The 15,916-nt window shown below is 42.3% G+C and overlaps 1 protein-coding gene across 1 annotated transcript in view; it reads right to left on the bottom strand.

Annotated features, from left to right (window-relative positions):
* Positions 1 to 7,761: 7,761 nt before the first annotated feature.
* The window catches only part of LOC135526100 (WD repeat-containing protein 25-like), a 33,924-nt gene continuing 25,769 nt past the window's right edge, over positions 7,762 to 15,916 (bottom strand). The window contains exons 4-7 of the mRNA XM_064954202.1: positions 11,717 to 11,847; positions 10,882 to 11,052; positions 9,201 to 9,341; positions 7,762 to 8,374 (exon numbers count right to left, since the gene is read on the bottom strand). Coding sequence (XP_064810274.1) covers positions 8,153 to 8,374; positions 9,201 to 9,341; positions 10,882 to 11,052; positions 11,717 to 11,847 — 665 coding nt within the window. The 3' untranslated portion in view covers positions 7,762 to 8,152. The remainder of the gene's footprint in view (positions 8,375 to 9,200; positions 9,342 to 10,881; positions 11,053 to 11,716; positions 11,848 to 15,916) is intronic.

Here is a 15,916-nt window from a genome sequence, read left to right as displayed (position 1 = left end):
ACAGCTCGGTAACACTTTAGACTTGACAGGTATAATGCATCATGATGCGGTTATAATTAATTGTAAGACTTGTCAATAGCACGTATGACCCCTTATAAAAAGTCTTTATATTATCTCAATGGCCAAATAACAGCAATTGTGAGCAAGTTGAAAATATACTTCATAAAAAGCCATAACATATTGTAACCCTTGTAATAAGAAATAAAAAGTTAATGCGTGCGTATAACAAGTAATAAAAAAAATACAATTATACCAGTTAGCTTGAAGTAGTGTTACCAACAGCTCTTCCTTTTACGCGTGACGATTATGTACATCATGTTTTCTGTGGCAAACACACAGTTGGTGTGGATTTCAGATGTTTTTGTAATCTGGTGAAGGCAAGCTTCAAGCGGTCAGATGCTACATAGCTGTGTTTTTTGGGGGGCTGTTTATGTCATGATATGGTGTAGTTATCAGAGAGACCAGACACCAGATTTCCTACAGTATATAATCCCTTATTCTCTGAGACAGCCATTCAGCAAGCTCAAAGCTATTTCGGAGAAGGCTCACAAGACAAATTATCGCTTAACAATTATGACAGTATTGAGGCAGTAACTATTGTACTAAATACATAAGCTATTAGCATTTGAAGTATGTCAGTAACACAACATAATTTAGTACAAGCATAATGTCTACCATTCATTTCGGGAGACAGACAGACCTATGCTGTGAGAGCTAAGCGCTCCAAGTTCCCATCAAACCCCCGCTATTGAGAATTTCATTACAATGGCATAATACCAACTAAAGGCTACATAAACTCCTCAGCAAAAAAGAAAAAAAAGAAACATCCTTTCACTGTCAACTGCGTTTATTTTCAGCAAACTTAACATGTATAAATATTTGTATGAACATAACACGATTCAACAACTGAGACAAGTTCCACAGACATGTGATTAAAAGAAATTGAATAATGTGTCCTTGAACAAAGGGGGAGTCAAAATCAAAAGTAACAGTCAGTATCTGGTGTGGCCACCAGCTGCATTAAGTACTGCAGTGCATCTCCACCTCATGGACTGCACCAGATGTGCCCGTTCTTGCTGTGAGATGTGTTACCCCACTCTTCCACCAAGGCACCTGCAAGTTCCCAGAATTTTTAATGGCAATGGCCCTGGCCCTCACCCTCCGATCCAACAGGTCCCAGACGTGCTCAATGGGTTTGAGATCCGGGCTCATCAATTGGCAGAACACTGACATTCCTGTCTTGCAGGACATCACACACAAAATGAGCAGTATGGCAATGTCATGCTGGAGGGTCATGTCAGGATGAGCCTGCAGGAAGGGTACCACATGAGGGAGGAGGATGTCTTCCCTGTAACGCACAGCGTTGAGATTGCCTGCAATGACAAGCTCAGTCCGATGATGCAGTGAAACACCGCACCAGACCATGACGGATCCGCCACCTCCAAATCGATCCCGCTCCAGATTACAGGCCTCGGTGTAACGCTCATTCCTTTGACGATAAATGTGAATCCGACCATCACCCCTTGAAAGACAAAACTGGTCAGTGAAGAGCATTTTTTGCCAATTCTGTCTAGGCCAGCGACGGTGGGTTTGTGCCCATAGGTGACGTTGTTACCGGTGATGTCTGGTGAGGACCTGCCTTACAACAGGCCTACAAGCCCTCAGTCCAGCCCACTTTCAGCCTATTACGGACAGTCTGAGCACTGATGGAGGGATTGTGGATTCCTGGTGTAACTCGGGCAGTTGTTGCTGCCATCCTGTACCTGTCCCGCAGGTGTGATGTTCGGATGTACCAATCCTGTGCAGGTGTTGTTACATGTGGTCTTCCACTGCGAGGACGATCAGCTGTCTGTCCTGTCTCCCTGTCTTAGGCGTCTCACAGTATGGACATTGCCATTTATTGCCCTGGCCACATCTGCAGTGCTCATGCCTCCTTGCAGCATGCCTAAGGCACGTTCACGCAGATGAGCAGGGACCCTGGGCATCTTTCTTTTGGTGTTTTTCAGAATCAGTAGAAAGGCCGCTTTAGTGTCCTAAGTTTTCATAACTGTGACCTTAATTTCCTACCGTCTGTAAGCTGTTAGTATCTTAACGACCGTTCCACGGGTGCATGTTCATTAATTGTTTATGGTTCATTGAACAAGCATGGGAAACAGTGTTTAAACACTTTACAATGAAGATCTGTGAAGTTATTTGGATTTTTACGAATTATCTTTGAAAAACAGGGTTCTGAAAAAGGGACGTTTCTTTTTTTGCTGAGTTTATGTATCCTGCTGTCTCGAAAGCTGTTAGAAGTTAAGGCCTCATTTTCTCATGTACAAACTGCATGTTGTGCATTTGGAAAGTGTTCAGACCCCTTGACTTTTTCCACATTTTGTTACGTTACAGCCTTATTCTAAAATGGATTGAATCCACCCTCCCACCTCATCTACACACAGTACCCTATAATGACAAAGCAAAAACTTTTTTTTTTTAGAAATGTTCGCAAAATTATAAAAACATTTAAAACTGAAATATTACATTTATATAAGTATTCAGACCCTTTACTCAGTACTTTGCTGAAGCACTGGACAGCGATAACAGCCTGACCAAGGCCCTTCTCCCACGATTGCTCAGTTTTGCCGGGAGTCCAGCTCTAGGAAGAGTTTTGGTGGTTCCAAACTTCTGCCATTTAAGAATGATGGAGGTCACTGTGTTCTTCTTTTGATGATGCAGAGATTTTTTGGTACCCTTCCCCACATCTGTGCCTCGACACAATCCTGTCTCGGAGCTCTATGGACAATTCCTTCGACCTCGTGGCCTGGTTTTTGCTCTGACGTGCAGTGTCAACTGTGGGACCTTATATAGACAGGTGTGTGCCTTTACAAATTATGTCCAATCAATTGAATTTACCACAGGTGAACTCCAATCAAGTTGAAGAAACATCAAGGATGGTCAATGGAAACAGGATGCACCAGAGCTCAATTTCGAGTCTCATAGTAAAGGGTCTGAAAAAGTGTATAAATAAGGTATTGTTTTTTTTATTTAAAAAAAAATTGCACCTCAAGAAAAGTTATTGCTTTGTGTAGATTGATGAGGAAAAACTATTTAATCAATTTTAGAATAAGAGTGTAATGTAACAAAATGCGAAAAAAGGGAAGGGGTCTGAATACTTTACGAATGCACTGTATGAAAAGTGTTTAACCTTTTTAAACCTAGAGTGATTTCTTCTAGGCAGCAACTCATGGTTAGCACCTGAACATTGGGGAGAGACTACAGAAATAATTGTTAAATGTCTCTTATCCAATTTACATGCATATTGATACTTAGGAGGAAGACGTCTGAATAATAAATGTCATGCACTGGAATTCGATGAATCAAAAGAATAGACTGTTAAATAACATTTTCAAAGACACATTTGTATTACAATGTACAATATAACAAGTTGGTGGAGCAGTATGGGGTATTTTCCTTCCAATAATACTGAAAATAAGGAATATATAAGTACAATATTATTTCTAGGAAAATATCCCCACAGAACAGACGTTGACAACCCTTCTGATAAAAAGTGAGATACTGATAAAGGATTTAAAAGGTTGCACAGCAGGGTGTAAAATATTCCATGTACCTGGGCTAATTTTACTCTGTCTAAATATTACATGTAGGAATTTGGCCCGAGCACCTAAAGTCTCAACCTCGCAGTTTTGATTGTCCAAATTGGAAAAGAGCATGAATTCAATGCTGTTGCATGAATACCCAACCACTTGCTAGTACATTTTGCCTTAATTCTGTTCAGTAGCAAGTCTTCTTTTTTTCTACACTTCTGACAGTTGGTGTGTGTGTATATGGTATTAATGTTAATTAATATACCAGCCAGGTTTCCTACGCTAGAATCTTGATGGCATCAGCCAAATTGGATCTCTAACCAAAACAAAGCATTTCATTCTTTGACAAGTCCTCTCACTGTGGCTTTTTATTTTATTTTTTATAAACTTTCCCCAAAACTTTAAGACCAGGACACGTTGGTCATGCCCTGGTCTCAGGATACCATCTGGGGGAGGTGGACACCTGCAAAATGCTGCTAAAGCCAGGGACAGAGAGAGCACAGAGGCAGTTGCCCCCCTCTGTGCACTGGCATCACTGTACCTCTTCCACCAGGCGGCCATTTTGGTACTTTGTCTATTTTTTTTGCAGTTTCCCTAAATCGAAACTACTGTACAGAAGGGGCCCAGATTCTGATCCCCCGTAGACAGAGTATTTTTTATTGTGGATGTAATAAGAATATATATAATCGTTACCATTTATATTTTTATCCTGGTTATGTTGATGTTCTTGACTTTGACCCCTGAATAAATTGTCCTCCTGTCCTGTTCTACCTCAGACTATGTACGACAAATAACTTTTCAAGGACCAACAGGCCAGCTGGTTGTTTGATGCATGTTTCTATATTTTTGCTGACTGTTTATTTACTTATTAATAAAGGAGGTTTCTGCATTATGATGCATTAACATGACAATTATTTGACAACCACGTCAAATCAATCCAAATGTTATTGGCCACATACACATTTACCAGATGTTATTGCAGGTTTAGCGAAATGCTTGTGTTCCTAGCTCCAACATTGCAGTAGTATCTAACAATTCACAAGAATAGACACAAATCAAAAATAATGGAATTAAGAAATATATAAATATTAGGACGAGCAATATCGAAGTGGCAATGACTAGAATACAGTATATACACATATGAGATGAGTAAAGCAGGAGGTAAACATTATTAAAGTGACTAGTGTTCCATTATTAAATTGGCCAGTGATGCCATGTCTATAGGGCAGCAGCCTCTAAGGTGCAGGGTTGAGTAGCCGGCTAGTGATGGCTATTTAACAGTCGGATGGCCTTGCCTCTCGGTCCCAGCTTTGATGCACCTGTACTGACCTCAATGATAGCGAGGTGTAAATGCTGTGGCTCAGGAAGTTGATGTCGTTGATCTTTCTGGCCTTCCTGTGACATCGGGTGTTGTAGGCGTCCTGGAGGGCAGGCTCTGCGGTTGCGGGCGGTGCAGTTGCCGTACCAGGCAGTGATACAGCCCGTCAGGATGCTCTCAATTGCGCATCTGTAAAAAGTGTGTGAGGGTCTTAGGAGCCAAGCACAATTTGTTCAGCCTCAGAAGAGGCGCTGTTGTGACTTCTTCACCACACTGCCTGTGGAGGTGGATCATTTCAGTTTGTCAGTGATGTGTATGCAGAGGAATTTGAAGCTTGTGAATAGGAGCGTGCTCACTCGGCTATTTCCTGAAGTCCACGATCAGCTCCTTTGACGTTTAGGGAGGTTATTTTCTTGCCAACACTCCGCCAGGGCCCTCAACTCCTCGCTGTAAGCGGTCTCGTCATTGTTAGGTCCACCTTAATACATGGGCAATATAATGTCTAGAAGAGAATGTGCATTATGATGCATTTACAGTTGGAAGTTTACATACACTTAGGTTGGAGTCATTAAAACTCATTTTTCAACCACTCCACAGATGTCTTGTTAACAAACTATAGTTTTTTCCAAGTCGGTTAGGACATGTACTTTGTGCATGACATTTTTCCAACAATTGTTTACAGACAGATTATTTCACTTATAATTCACTGTATCACAATTCCAGTGGGTCAGAAGTTTACATACGCTAAGTTGACTGTCTTTAAACAGCTTGAAAAATCCAGAAAATTGTCATGGCTTTAGAAGCTTCGAATAGGCTAATTGACATCATTTGAGTCAAACTCAGTGCAAATCAATCACAGAACAGCAGCAAAGGACTTTGTGAAGATGCTGGAGGAGACGGGTACAAAAGTATCTATATCCACATAACACTCAGCAAGGAAGAAGCCACTGCTCCAAAACCGCCATAAAAAAAACCAGACTACAGTTTGCAACTGCACATGGGGACAAAGAGCATACTTTTTGGAGAAATGTCCTCTGGTCTGATGAAACAAAAATAGAGCTGTTTAGCCATAATGACCATTATGTTTGGAGGAAAAATGGGGAGACTGGCAAGACAAAGAACACCATCCCGTGAAACACAGGGGTGGCAGCATCATGTGGTGGGGGTGCTTTGCTGCAGGAGGGACTGGTGCACTTCACGAAATAGATGGCATCATGAGGTAGGAAAATTATGTGGATATATTGAAGCAACATCTCAAGACATCAGTCAGGAAGTTAAGGCTTGGTCACAAATGGGTCTCCCAAATGGACAATGACCTCAAGCATACTTCCAAAGCGGTGGTAAAATGGCTGAAGGACAACCAAGTCAAGGTATTGGCCATCACAAAGCCCTGACCTCAATCCTATAGAAAATTTGTGTTCAGAACTGAAAAAGTGTGTGTGAGCAAGGACTACAAACCTGACTCAGTTACCACAGCTCTGTCAGGAGGAATGGGACAAAATTCACCCAACTTATTATGGGAAGCTTGTGGAAGGCTACCTGAAATGTTTAACCCAAGTTTAAATTGTTTAAGGCAATGCTGCCAAATACTAATTGAGTGTATGTAAAGCTTCTGACCCACTGGGAGTGTGATGAAATAAATAAAAGCTGAAATAATTCTCTCTACTATTATTGACATTTCACATTCTTAAAATAAAGTGGTGATCCTAACTGACCTAAGACAGGAAATGTTTACTAGGTTTAAATGTCAGGAATTGTGAAAAACAGAGTTTAAATGTATTTGGCTTAGGTGTATGTAAACTTCGGACTTCAACTGTATATAACACTTAAAAATTATATGGCAGCCATGTTAGCTCCCCCATTAATATTACATGGGGGAATATTAAAACAATGCTTAGAATTAGAACAATATTCCACATTTTAAAAGTTGTCTGTACTCTTCGAAATATATGGCTCTGATCCATTATTTTGCAGTAACTGTTCAGTTCTGGTCGACCTGCCCTCAAAGCCAATTTCTGGTCCTAGATTGGGGGCACGTCCAGGATCGGCACTAATATAATAATATAATAATATATCCCATTTAGCAGACGCTTTTGTCCAAAGCGACTTACAAGTCGGCTGGGGCCACTACTTTTACATATGGGTGGCCCCAGCGGGAATCGAACCCACGACGCTTGGCGTTGCAAGCGCCATGCTCTACCGACTGAGCCACACACACTAGATTAAGGGAAGTAAACTGGGTAGCAGGTCGACCAGACTGAACAGTTTGGAGTGCGAGCCTTGCCTCGCTCAGACATACACAGGTGAGAAGAGGAGGACAAACGGAATATCCGCAGTTAAAATGGAGGTAATCTAAAGTAAAATACACTATAATCTTGTAAAATGTAATTGTTGCATTTGACATTATCCGTTACATTTAATCTTAGGTATTTAGATGTCACTCACTACCAACAGCTAGATGTATTTAGGCACACAAATATTCAAAAATATTTACACGTTCAGATGATTTAATCATTGTTACCTGGCCTTAGGGAATACTTATGATTGACAGGCATGGACATGCCTTTGAAAAGTTTCTTTAATTACCAAATTACTGTTGGTAGAGGAAATACACAAGCTGCTGAATTTAGAGAATAATTCTGACTTGCTTCGCAATTCGGTCAGTGACTTAATATGGCAGACGGGCCAGAGCTCCATCCATACCCACTACTGTCTGATGATAATAAACTCAAAAGCTTTTAAAAATGTACCCTTTGAAATGTTAATTAAGAAAAGCTGTCTTTGATCCTCTGCACTGTAATGTGCCCCTGACTGCAAATGATAATCTTCTACAAAGACCACACACCACATACATGACAATGAATGTAGAATAGGTTAGTACTTTTATTATAGCTGTGACAAACAGGGTCATCACGTCGTTCATTTACAATGCGAGTAAGAATCCTGTACACTAATTCCTGAGTAAGCTATGGTACCAAAAAAAAAAAAGAAAAAAAAAAAAAGTACATTTGACATTTTTGCCTTGACTGACTTGATTGAAGTTATGATATAAGCTAAGCAATAGACAACTGCCAGCAGTTTGGTCAACAGGTATGTATTTGAATGGAAGCGAATTTCAGTATGAAGAGTAAAATTGCCCTTATGGAAATATTCCTGAGCAGTTTCCTTTCTCTCCGGCAGCTCGGATAGGAAGGATGCCTGGATGTTTGTAGTGTCTGGGTGTTATAATTCCTCCCCTTCTTTGTGCCAATCACTGCCAGATCCTGAGCTCGCCACCCCAGTCGCACGTTGCGACCACAGCGGGCAGCACAGGGTGCAGAGACACACACATGCATGCCTGCTGGTGTGCGAGCAGCGTGTGCAGCGTCCGAGCACTCTGCTGGTCGTAGAAGTGGACGGAGCCTGTGGAGCTGCCCGTGGCCAGTATGGACCCATCCGGAGAGAAGCCACACCTCACCGCATAGCCCTCAACCTAAACCATCACACCTTACATTAGCAATGAAATCAAGTTACACACTATACACACACCGCAAATGACCCGGGCCCACATTTTCCACTTCTATTCGGAAACTTGCAGTGCAAAAAATTATCAAAATGCAGATAGGAATGGGCTATTCATTAAAATGCAAGTTTACAATAATGCAGCTCGAGATTGCATTGAGGTTGCAATCCTCTACTGTCTGATTGAGACTCCCCCTATAGTAGTTAGAGCACCTGGTGGAAAAGCCCAAACAATTATTATTTTTATTAGTGCTTTGCATGCATTTCATATTCACACGGTTTCCTTTATTACCGCCGTCATGTACATGAGAGGATTTAAGATAAAGACCACCTATGTCTATTGTTAGTAATGCACATCTCAGTACTGTTTAGCATATCATTCCCACACAGGGGAAATAACATGCATAAACAAATAAATGACATGTTTATTCTATATATATATATATATATAGAATAAACATATTAGCACCGTTTAGCAGACAGACCATGTTTTTACACAAAGGACCAACGTTGAAACTACACTAAAGTTACAGCTGCTTTCTATAGCTAGCCGAAGGCAACTCACTCGTAAGACAAATATTGACAGCAAAACCTCAGCAGGTCCCTTTGATATTTGTATAACATATCTGAATGTCATGTTCTATATGTGACTCATCTGTGTAATTGTTTTCGTTTAACCATGTGCGTTTGTTGAGGACTGTAAATGACAGACTAGAGGGACTACTGCTTTTAGCTATAGAGCGGTTTGTAGAGCGTATAGATCTCCCATGCAACCGCACAGCCTCATCACCACTGACCTTGTGTCCTTCATACCGCCTCCTCTTGTTCATTCTGTATGGCCGCTGGGCAGAAAATAGGGCCATGTAGTTGCCATTGCTCTGCGCTACAAATGAGTCCTGCTGGGGGTGAAGGGCTAGGCTGGGACACGTGTACCGCTCCTGGATTCAATCAAGTGAATGGGAGAAGGTCAGAAAGCATTCAACTGGCTTGGCATTCATACTCAAATGATAATATCTGTATTTTCTGCCATAAAAACCACCCACATGCACTTAAATAGTCAATGAGACATATGGCTGCATGGACCGACATTTACATACATTACAGGGAGAGGAAAAATGTAGTATCCAACTATTATGGAAAATAAAAACAAGAGCTTTAAAGGGGCAATCTGCAGTTGAAACAAAGCAGCGCATCCCGTCCCTGTTTTAGTAAAAAGCTGAAGGATAGAGGCTAGAAAAATGTAACTACTCAAATTCATAAACATAGTTATGGATGCAAGGACTTACCATCCATGATATCAACATTATATACTGAACAAAAATATAAAAACAACATATTAAGTGTTGGTCCTATGTTTCACGAGGCATCGTGAAATCTTCCCATATGCACAAAAAGCTTATTTCTCAAAAATGTGCATTTCTCCTTTGTCAAGATAATCCATCCACCTGACAGGTGTGACATATCAAGAAAGCCGATTAAACAGCATTATCATTGCACAGGTGCACCTTGTGCTGGGGACAAAAGACCACCTAAATGTGCAGTTGTGTCACACAACCCAATGCCATAGATGTCTCAAGTTGAGGGAGTGTGCATTTGGCATGCTGACTGCAAGAATGTCCACTAGAGCTGTTGTCAGAGAATTGAATGTTAACTTCTAAGCCGCCTCCAATGTCATTTTAGAGAATTTGGCTGTAAGTCTAACCGTGTAACCATGCCAGCACAGGACCTCCTTATCTGGCTTCTTCACCTGTGGGATCATCGGAGACCAGTCACCAAGGAAGGCTGATGAAACTGAGAATTTATTTCTGTAATAAACCATTGTGGGGAAAAACAAATTCTGATTGGCTAGGCCTGGCTCCCCAGTAGGTGGGACCTATGCCCTTCTAGGCCCCACCCATGGCTTCCTGACCAGTCATGTGAAAACCATAGATTAGAGCTTAATGAATTTATTTAAATTGACTGATTTCCTTATATGAATTGTAACTCAGTAAAATCGTTGAATGTTGCGTTTATATTTTTTGTACAGTATAGTTTTTCATGCTTTGAGGCTATATTGTGTTTATTTACATTTACGACCAACATTGTTTAATTCAAATCTAATATTTTCAGTTCTGATGGGGTATGACAAATAAACGAAGCTGCATTTCTATGTTATATTCTTCAATAACCAATGGGCATTTATGCATATATAATTTATTTAAAAGTTTTAAAAAATGATTTACCAATCGTAAAGTACTTTATGACTAGTTAAGAGATTTTCTTTGCTCCTTACAAGCACAGTGTGTTTGCAATAGCAGGGACAACATGGCTGGGATTAGACAAGCTATCTAGGCCTTGTCCCGTAGGGACAATTTGAAACAGAGATAACTAGGGAGGTACTAAATGAAATTATCCAATAAGAAACTATCATATACATTTTCTGTTGCAAATTGTTTTGATACAGTATACCCTACTGAACACGATCCTGTTCTTACTTACATGGTAGATCTGATTGGAGACCTTAGCGGTGGTTTGGAAGTCCCAGGCAATGAGCGTGCGCTCGGCAGAGTCCCGGCTGACCGAGTCACTGCTGGTCACAAACTCCCTGCCCCCGGTCAGGAACAGGATGGCCAGAGTCTGCTGGATCCGTGCCCTGTACACCCTCTCCACCTGGGAACACAGTAGATAGGGCATAAATTGAAGGTTGAATAAATACTGCCTGTTGTGAAGCTTGGCTCCGATATGACTACTCCAATTCCTCTGCAACATACACTACTGTTCAAACATTTGGGGTCACTTAGAAATGTCCTTGTTTTTGAAATATTAACAATGTCTACACTGTATTTCTGATCAATTTTGATGTTGTTTTAAAATGGACAAGAAAAATTGCTTTTCATTCAAAAACAAGTACATTTCTAAGTGACCCCAAATGTTTGAACAGTAGTGTACATTGACACCTACTGGCAGAAAAATTACTTTGTCATTAAAATGTACTAGTGGCTAGGCAATTGGGAACATGCCAGTCTGAACTCATGCCAGAAGGGGTGCAGTGCACCACAGTGTAGATTAGCATGCCTCGAAAGTGCTGTTAGCTCAGATGACTCTCGGTGACGGACAGCCACAGCGAGAGATCAGACCTGGGAACAAATATCAATTTGAGTGTTTGACAGAGCCTGCCTAGAGTGCCAGGTGGATGAGGTTTACACTTTTGGGACTATTCTATTGTTTCCATTACAAAAGGTATTTCAAGGAAAACAAATACTATTTGAATCCAGGTCTAACAGGGATAGGCCTACGGTGCTGGAGAGAAGAGAGGGTTAATGATGCGGCTGACCTTGCAGGTACGGGCGTCCCAGGCCTTGACCTCTGCGCTGTAACCCCCACACAGGAACACTTCAGGGTCGTTGGGCTGCACTGCCAAGCACATTACCTTGAACTGGTTCCCCACCTTCACGATCTGCTGTCCTGAGGAACCAAACACAGAAACCACCACCGCAAACCTCTAGCAAACAGGAGAGGAGTACAGAAAAATAACAGCTTGGATAAAGCATACATGACAGAGAAATTGGACACTGAGCCACTTCAGATTCAAAGGAGCCCTCAGATCAAGGAAGGTCCTGCGCCACCCCATAATGTACATCATATATGACAAACCCAGTTAGCACAATGTTTTGGCACAATGAATCAGTGATATCCAAATAAAGTACGAGACATTTGGGAAAGTCCTGTGATATTTTTGGAACTATGCCCTTAACCAAAAGCAGCTTTTCACACACACGCGTAAAAAAGAAGTCCAGATAAAAAGCGAATTTAAAACTGACAAAGAAATGATAAAGATATTTTAAAAACTAAACAAATATTCACTGTTTTGGACAGCAAGTGTCAACAAGCTTTTCCTTATTAAATTATAGTGATGTTGAGCTTCAAAACAAACATTGCAGGGCTTAAATATAATCAAGCCTGAAAAGGGTGCAACAGCCCAATGTTTCTGTCAGAACATACAGCACAAACCTGCATGGGGACCGTTCCAGACTACACCCAGGCAGCAGACCTGTCAAAGGCTATGTAAAATGTACCTCAGGACCATGCGACTCCTCTAAAATCAATCCCACACACAACCAAGACTTCTATAAGCAGTGTTAAAGACTCCCTCAAAAGTGTTAAATTCTAGTAAGTGCCCAAAACACCACCCCATATTTAAAATGTGTATTTCCACACAAATTTGTTTAAATGAGAAAGCGTTACCACAAATAACCACAGACAAGGGACTCGCTTATTTATTGGGGGGAGCGAGTCCCCGTCCTATTGATCAGCAAAGTTTGTGGAATATTTCTTCAGGCGTGTGGCCAGGCGGGGTGCATTTCACATCTTTGCTTTTAATGGTTGTGATTTGGGAGGGATCTGAGATCTGTCATCGAGATTCAAAGCTAATGTTTGGGGAGTCTATGAGAAATCAGAGTCATTTGCATATCAAATAAGGCTTTTTGTGTTTTAATTAAGAAACATTGATTAGCTTAGCGGAGGTTGAAGGGGAGGGGACCGATCTCTGTGCTAGAGCTGGTCTCTGAACTCCTAGCCATATGATCCACAGCGCTGGCCTACATGATACGAGAGAGAGAGAGGACATTGAAGATAGATGGAAAAGCTGACCACGACTCCATTTTGCTGATACCTGCCTACAGACAAAAGCTAAAAAAAGAAGCTCCCACGCTGAAGTCTGTCCAACGCTGGTCCGACCAAGCTGACTCCACACTCCAAGACTGCTTCCATCACGTGGACTGGGACATGTTGTTATTTGACGCAATACGAAACATTGACGAAAACGCTGATTCGGTGTGCGAGTTCATTAGAACGTGCGTTGAAGATGTCGTTCCCATAGCAACGATTAAAACATTCCCTAACCAGAAACCTTGGATTGATGGCAGCATTCGTGTGAAACTGAAAGCGAGAACCACTGCTTTCAATCATGGCAAGGTGTCTGGTAACATGACTGAAAAGAAACAATGCAGCTATTCTCTCCGTAAGGCTATCAAACAAGCTAAGCGTCAGTACAGAGACAAAGTAGAATCCCAATTCAACGGCTCAGACACAAGAGGCATGTGGCAGGGTCTACAGTCAATCACGGACTACAGGAAGAAATCCAGCCCAGTCACGGACCAGGATGTCTTGCTCCCAGGCAGACTAAATAACTTTTTTGCCCGCTTTGAGGACAATACAGTGCCACTGACACTGCCTGCAACGGAAAAATGCGGTCTCTCCTTCACTGCAGCCGAGGTGAGTAAAACATTTAAACGTGTTAACCCTCGCAAGGCTGCAGGCTCAGACGGCATCCCCAGCCGTGCCCTCAGAGCATGCGCAGACCAGCTGGCTGGTGTGTTTACGGACATATTCAATCAATCCCTATACCAGTCTGCTGTTCCCACATGCTTCAAGAGGGCCACCATCGTTCCTGTTCCCAAGAAAGCTAAGGTAACTGAGCTAAACGACTACCGCCCCGTAGCACTCACTTCCGTCATCATGAAGTGCTTTGAGAGACTAGTCAAGGACCATATCACCTCCACCCTACCTGACACCCTAGACCCACTCCAATTTGCTTACCGCTCAAATAGGTCCACAGACGATGCAATCTCAACCACACTGCACATGGCCCTAACCCACCTGGACAAGAGGAATACCTATGTGAGAATGCTGTTCATCGACTACAGCTCGGCATTCAACACCATAGTACCCTCCAAGCTCGTCATCAAGCTCGAGACCCTGGGTCTCGACCCCGCCCTGTGCAACTGGGTACTGGACTTCCTGACGGGCCGCCCCCAGGTGGTGAGGGTAGGTAACAACATCTCCTCCCCGCTGATCCTCAACACTGGGGCCCCACAAGGGTGCGTTCTGAGCCCTCTCCTGTACTCCCTGTTCACCCACGACTGCGTGGCCACGCACGCCTCCAACTCAATCATCAAGTTTGCGGACGACACAACAGTGGTAGGCTTGATTACCAACAACGACGAGACGGCCTACAGGGAGGAGGTGAGGGCCCTCGGGGTGTGGTGTCAGGAAAATAACCTCACACTCAACGTCAACAAAACTAAGGAGATGATTGTGGACTTCAGGAAACAGCAGAGGGAACACCCCCCTATCCACATCGATGGAACAGTAGTGGAGAGAGTAGCAAGTTTTAAGTTCCTCGGCATACACATCACAGACAAACTGAATTGGTCCACTCACACAGACAGCATCGTGAAGAAGGCGCAGCAGCGACTTTCAAACTCAGGAGGCTGAAGAAATTCGGCTTGTCACCAAAAGCACTCACAAACTTCTACAGATGCACAATCGAGAGCATCCTGGCGGGCTGTATCACCGCCTGGTACGGCAACTGCTCCGCCCTCAACCGTAAGGCTCTCCAGAGGGTAGTGAGGTCTGCACAACGCATCATCGGGGGCAAACTACCTGCCCTCCAGGACACCTACACCACCCGATGTTACAGGAAGGCCATAAAGATCATCAAGGACATCTACCACCCGAACCACTGCCTGTTCACCCCGCTATCATCCAGAAGGCGAGGTCAGTACAGGTGCATCAAAGCTGGGACCGAGAGACTGAAAAACAGCTTCTATCTCATGGCCATCAGACTGTTAAACAGCCACCACTAACATTGAGTGGCTGCTGCCAACACACTGACTCAACTCCAGCCACTTTAAGAATGGGAATTGATGGGAAATGATGTAAATATATCACTAGCCACTTTAAACAACACTACCTTATATAATGTTACTTACCCTACATTATTCATCTCATATGCATACGTATATACTGTACTCTATATCATCGACTGCATCCTTATGTAATACATGTATCACTAGCCACTTTAACTATGCCACTTTGTTTACATACTCATCTCATATGTATATATTGTACTCGATACCATCTACTGTATCTTGCCTATGCTGCTCTGTACCATCACTCATTCATATATCCTTATGTACATATTCTTTATCCCCTTACACAGTAGATTAGGAATTGTTAGTTAGATTACTTGTTGGTTATTACTGCATTGTCGGAACTAGAAGCACAAGCATTTCGCTACACTCGCATTAACATCTGCTAACCATGTGTATGTGACAAATAAAATTTGATTTGAATTGATTTGATTTATATATTTTGCTCCATATATTTCTTCATTAGAGAAACTACAAAAAGCAGGACACTAGTGGTTGAGCTACATATGATATTATGACCACTTCACATACATTCCTCCCAGAAGGAAGAAACATCCAAAAACACGATGAATGGCTGAAGGCAAAAGCATAATGTATGAAAGTGGATGCTTTCAAAGTGAAGTTACAGCTTCTGTTGTAAACCACTGCCTGTGAATATTCTTCCAGTAGCTTCCAATCACATTGGCCCAAGAACAGGCTTGAAAAAGCCCAAAAAGCAGCTACCACTTCTCACTAATGCCCTTCAAATAAAATGCATTTAATCCATCCCTCCAACTCTCGATTGCTACTGAACTGTGACGGTCATTCTGTAGGCCAAATAT

The sequence above is a fragment of the Oncorhynchus masou genome, chromosome 32 (genome assembly GCF_036934945.1).
Source record: "Oncorhynchus masou masou isolate Uvic2021 chromosome 32, UVic_Omas_1.1, whole genome shotgun sequence".
Taxonomy (NCBI): Eukaryota; Metazoa; Chordata; class Actinopteri; order Salmoniformes; family Salmonidae; genus Oncorhynchus; species Oncorhynchus masou.
Note: the sequence above shows the minus strand (reverse complement) of the source record. Positions and strands in the feature narration are given on the sequence as shown.